The sequence below is a fragment of the Mus caroli genome, chromosome 8, assembly GCF_900094665.2.
Source record: "Mus caroli chromosome 8, CAROLI_EIJ_v1.1, whole genome shotgun sequence".
NCBI lineage: Eukaryota > Metazoa > Chordata > Mammalia > Rodentia > Muridae > Mus > Mus caroli.
The window spans coordinates 15245939-15251932 of NC_034577.1; the positions used below are offsets into that span (position 1 = coordinate 15245939).

At 39.8% G+C, this 5994-nt stretch overlaps 1 protein-coding gene across 1 annotated transcript in view; it reads right to left on the bottom strand.

Annotated features, from left to right (window-relative positions):
* Positions 1-3864: 3864 nt before the first annotated feature.
* LOC110300635 (beta-defensin 39) overlaps positions 3865-5994 on the bottom strand; it is a 30824-nt gene continuing 28694 nt past the window's right edge. Inside the window, exon 2 of the mRNA XM_021170887.1 lies at positions 3865-4055. Coding sequence (XP_021026546.1) covers positions 3892-4055 — 164 coding nt within the window. The 3' untranslated portion in view covers positions 3865-3891. The remainder of the gene's footprint in view (positions 4056-5994) is intronic.

Sequence of the window (5994 nt, forward strand, 5' to 3'; positions counted from 1 at the left end):
ATGACTGTGTGGGGTTCAATGTGTGTTTTGAGCTTTAGTAAAGTTTATTTTATGAATGTAGTTGCCCTTGCATTTGGGGCATAGATGTTCAGAATTGAGACTTTCTCTTGGTGGATTTTCCCTTTGATGAATACAAAATGTCCTTCCTCATCATACTTGTTAACTTTTGGTTGAAAGTCTATTTTATTTGGTATTAGGATTCCAGCTTGTTTCCTGGACCCATTTGCTTGGAAGACCCTTTTCCATCCTTTTACACTGAGATAGTGGCTGTATTTGTTATTGAGGTGTGTTTCTTGTTGCAGCAAAATGCTGGATCTTGTTTATTTTTCTAGTCTGTTAGCTTATGTCTTTTTATAGGTGAGTTGAGTCCATTAATATTGAGAGATATTAAAGATAGATGACTGTTGGTTCCTGATATTTTTGTTTTTGTAGATGGCTTTGTGTGCTTGTGGTTTTCTTCTTTTGGCTTTGTTGTGTGATGCTTAATATCTTGTCTTTTCTTTGATGTAGGTACCTTCCTTGTGTAGGAGTTTTTATTCTAGGATCCTCTGTAGGGCTGAGTTTGTAGATATGGTTGCATTTTGGTTTTATCCTGGAATATTTTGTTTTCTCCATCTATGTTGATTGAGAGTTTTGCTGAGTATAGTAGCCTAGGCTGGCATTTGTGTTCTTTTAGAGTCTGTATGACCTCTGACCAGGCTCTTCTGGCTTCCATAGTCCCTGTTGAGAAGTCTGGTGTAATTCTGATAGGTCTACCTTTGCATGTTACTTGGCCATTTTCCCTTGCAGCTTTAAATATTCTTTCTTTGTTCTGTGTGTTTAGTGTTTTATTATGTGATGAGAGGATTTTCTTTCCTGGTCTCATTTATTTTGTGTTCTGTAGGCTTCTTGTGCCTTTATGGCCATCTTCTTTAGGTTGGGGAAGTTTTCTTCTCTGATTTTGTCAAAGACATTTTTGGGTCCTTTGAGCCTGGGATCTTTAGTCTCCTCTATTCTGAGTCTTCTTAGATTTGGTCTATTTATTGTGTCCTGAATTTCCTGTATGCTTTAGGTTAGGAGTTTTTTACATTTTGAATTTCCTTTGACAGTTGTATCAGTTTCTCCTATGGTATCTTCTACACATGAGATTCTCTTTTTAGCTCTTGTATTCTGTTGGTGATTCTTACATCTGTAATTCCTCACCTCTTTCCTAGGTTTTCCATTTCCAGGTTTGCCTCCTTTTGTGTTTTCATTATTTTTTCTAATTCTACTCTTAGGTCTTGGATTGGTTTATTCAATTCCTTCACCTTTTTGATTGTATTTTCCTGTATTTCTTTAAGGAATTTATTTGTTTCCTCTTTAAGGGCTTCTACTTGTTTACCTGTGTTTTCCTGTATTTCTTTCAGTGAGGTATTTATATCCTCCTTAAAGGACTCTATTATCTTCATGAGATAGGATTTTAGGTCAGCTTCCTGATTTTCTGGTGTGTTGGTGTATTCAGGGCTTGCTCCGTTGGGAGACCTGGTTTCTGATGATGCCCATGTATAGTGGCTTCTCTTTCTTTTGGTCTTGTGCTTGTCTCTCACTATCTGGTTGTCCCTAGTGTTCATTGCTCTGGGTTTCTCTGTCTGGAGCCTATCTCTTTTTTTCCTGTGTTACTTCAGGTCTCCTGGTAAGCTTGTGGCCCTGGCTGTAGCAGACTACCTGTGGGGGCTCTCAACTATGGGCTCATCAGAGGGGTAGAAAAGCTGTTGATCTGTTGCTCTGGTTGCAGCAGATCTCCTGGGAGACCTTCAGACTGTGGGGTCTTCAGAGGAGCACTCAAGCTGTTGTCCTGTGTGAATATGTTCTCCAGCGGCCTTATGGACTGTGGTTTCTGTTTCCCTGTGTGCAGAAGAACTCCTAGGATGCTTTCAGTCTGTCCGGTCAGTTGCCCTACATGCCACTCTGAGTGCAGAGGGTCCTCTAGAATGGTCAGGATATAGTGTTTCCACGGGAGCATACCAGCTAGGAGTCTGCCCCTGTAGAAAGGACTGGGCAGAAGGGACAGAATGGGAGTGGTATTCTATTTTTTTGGGGGGGGGGTTGGGTGAGTGATAGGTCCCAAGTCCACTGGGCTCCCAGTGGGCAGCTCTAGGACTTCGAGGGAGGGGGTTCTTGCCAACTGCTCTGAGTGAAGTGGATTCTCTAGGATTGGTGGGGATATGGTATCTTCACCAGAACAGATCAGCTGAGAGTCTGCCCCAGCAGAAAGAACCAGGTAGAAGGGGTCCATTTTTCTCTTTTTTGTCTTATTTCCTACTATAATTTGGATGTTTCACAGTTATTAGATATGTGTTGAGTTTACATTTTGACTAGTTCATTGCATTCCTCTTATTCTCTTGTCCCCTTTCTTGTGAAAAAGCTATTTTTGTTTGTTTGTTTGATTTACCCTCATTTGTTTATTTTTGCTCTAAATGTGTATCTTTCTTGGGTCATAGCCATAAAAATTCTTTTCAAGTAGTGTTTCAGAGATTTTTGTACCATGTTTTTTCCATTTGTTTGTTTTCTGTATGATATGAGATAAGAGGTTGAAACAGAAACTGAGGATTTCAATCTGTGAGTGGCTGGGTTAAAGGCTACATTGAATTGCTGGATCACAATATGTATATAATACAATAAGGATATTAACTAAAAAAGCAATTAGATTCTAGTGCTAAACTTGAGGTAGGTGGGGTTATTCTGTGTCTACTTATAAAACCTTTGTACATTCAAAAAGGCCAGTCTTTACATGGACCATTCTGATGCTGGAAACTTGAAACCACTAAAGTCAGGGCCCTAAAATCAACCCCTAACCACTGGTGAGAAAAACTATCTTTCTTTGGCTAAGTAAATGGTGAAGGGCATGTTTTGGTAAAGGCTTTGCTCATCCTGAGTTTTCTCAGGACCTTTACAGCTCCTCTGTACTTCAGTATACATACTGATCTTCTAATTTGTGCATCAAGAAGAGTCATATAGTATTACTCACGAGGATACACACTGTCTTCCAGAACACTGTTCTCATTTCCTGACTTACAGAAGATAATTTGGATGTAACACATGGGAATGAGATCTAAGAACGGTGTTGTAGCTGTTCCCCTAAAATTTGAATCAGGTAAGATCAAATAATGTAGTTTTTCCTAGTGGGTATTTTTACCTTTAATGTTGTGTGTCAGTGATGTAGAAAGGACTCCAATTCTATATGTAGGCATTAGGATGACATCAAAGCCCAAAATTCTCACTATGAAAAAGGTAGCAGTATCTGCTTTCTCCTTCACATTAGCACACAGAATTACTCTAACTCTTTGTTCACTAACACTGGGAACATCCTATGTATAAAATCTTTTCAGATTCATGTGAGAAACAAGTTAGTAGATTAAGGGTATAAAGCTATCAGTGTCTCTGAAGAGTGTTGCAGGAGTCCTTTTGTTGGTCCCAACTTGGGGTGGGAATAGTGGCCACTGGATTGAGAAACCCAAATACAATGATTATAATTGGATACAAAGGTGTCAGGTACCTTGTGGCTACAAGGAAACTAAAAATATGAAGAAGGTTGTGGTGTGGTTGTGAAGGTTTGATATGAACAAGCCCTGACTGCATAAATTAATTTAGGTAGAAGTGGCTCCATGCCACTGCTTCCTCTTGCCAATGAGGTGAATTCCTATTCAGACAAGATGGTGTTTAATAGGATATTTTGGAAAAATTAAATAAAATTCTATTTGCTTAATTCCTGGCCATATTTGTACTTTATCAGACAGGGATTTAGAGTGGCCTGTCCTTTAATGCAGGTGCCCTAAAATAACCCACATTTTCTTAACTCAATATGGATTTATAGATGGCTCATTTTAGTACAAAGAAGCTACACCTCAGGATGTTTTCCTTTATTATAACTGGTTATACCTTCTTCTTCCTTGGAACTCTCATATGCAAAAGGCGTTTTTGGCAACACTTGCCTCTTCTGTCATAACATGTGCCGATCTCATCTTGAAAATATGGGCATTGGTTGGTGTGACAGGTGTTATTCTTTTGAAAACATTTTATTGAATCATCACCAGAAACTGCAAGAAAAATGAGAAACAAATCTCAGACCATTCGCTATAGCTGTAGCGAGTTTTTAGCATGTTTGTGGAAGGTAGGAGAGTTCTGCACAAAGTATATAGAAAACATTTAGCATTTTAAGAAAAATTTCCACAAGTGATGTTTAAGACCTCTAATAAAATCATATTTGCTCTGAATTCAATTACCAGGGAGCCTCATTGCTCAACAGCCATTTAGATTATGTTTATTACATTAGAAAGAACAAATGGAGAATACCTTCTTTTCTATTTATTTTGAGACAAGTCTCATTCTGTAGGCTTTATTGGCTTAGAATTCATTATTTAAGTCAGCCTGGCTTTCATTCACAGAAAGGCTCCTTCCTCACCCCCTTAGATGCTGAGAGTAAAGGAAGAACTACCATCTCTGGCTGTAGAACATTCTCATCACCACAAACTGTTCAGTGGGACAGCGGTGCTATGGGGGTGGGAGGAAATGGAGTGACACTCGGCTTTCCCACCCCAGAACTTTCTCAGAGAAGCACCACAGCCTAAGCCCCTCACTTGCTCACAGTAAACCCATCTTCCTGAGTTCTGTCTCAGCCTTTCTCTACATTTTGGGGCTTTTGACTTCTGCTGTGTATGACTGTTGAAAAAGTAATGTTCTAAATCTAATGTTGGCCTCTAAAATGGTCATCTCCAGTCAGACTCTCCAGAGGTGACCACCTCTGGGTTTCGTTTCCTTTTGTGGAAATGTAGATGCTGGCATGACGCTAAAAGGATGCTTCATGTACTCTATGTCCCCTGGTGAAATGCTTACAGCTGATTGGTACTTGGAAGAACAATAGAAATCAAGATTTGAAAGTATATTGCTGTGTTTGTTTTTTTAATGGCATCATTAATCTATGCACTGGTATATATGTTTCTCCTCTTTGTTTTTGATCAGTTTATTTGCTTTTATTAACTTATTTTTATTTTAAAATTTTATTGGTTATTTTATTTGTTTACATTTCAAATGTTATATCCATTCCCAGTTTCCTCTCCAACCTCCCCTATCCCACCACATCCCCCTGCTTCTATGAGGGTGCTTCCCCACCCGCCTAACCACTCCTGCCTCCATTCCCTGGTCTTCCCCTATACTAGGGCATCAAGCCTTCCTAGGACCAAGGGCCTCTCCTCCCATTGATGCCAGACAAGGCCATCTTCTTTTACATATGCAGGTGGAGCCATGGGTTACTCCTTGTGTATTCTTTGGTTAGTGGTTTAGCCCTTGGGGGTCCTGGGGGGTCTGGTTGGCTGATATTATTGTTCTTCCTATGGGGCTACAAGTATCAGTAAGGCTGATATGGGCCTCTCAAGAAACATCCATATCAGGCTCCTGTTATTTGTTTTTTTTAATTGCTACCTTGAAAAAAATCTAGACAGGAAATGGACCTCTTTTTATGTCTGTGGGAGACTGTCTTGATTGTGTTAATTGATGTGGACTGACTCATTTTAACTGTGGATGGGACCATTCCCCAGGCATGCATCATGGAATAAATATATAAAATGGAGATACTGAGGAAGGATGTATTCATTCATTGTTGTCTGATTTTGGACTGTGGCTTATTGTAATTTCCTTTCCAGTTTCTATGATAAAACATTCTGACAAAAACAATTTATGAGAGAGAGGGCTTAGTTCATAATTACAAGCTACAGTTCATCAGTACAGGGACATCCAGGTAGCAGGAACTTGAAGCAGTTAGTGTTTACAGTCACAATCAAAATCAGAGAGAGAGAGGGAGACAGACAGACAGACAGACACACAGAAAGACACACACACACACACACACACACACACACACACACACACACAGAGACAGCTAGACAGCCAGCTACAGACACAGACACAGACACAGACACAGACACAGACACAGACACAGACACACACACACACACACACACACACACACACACACACACA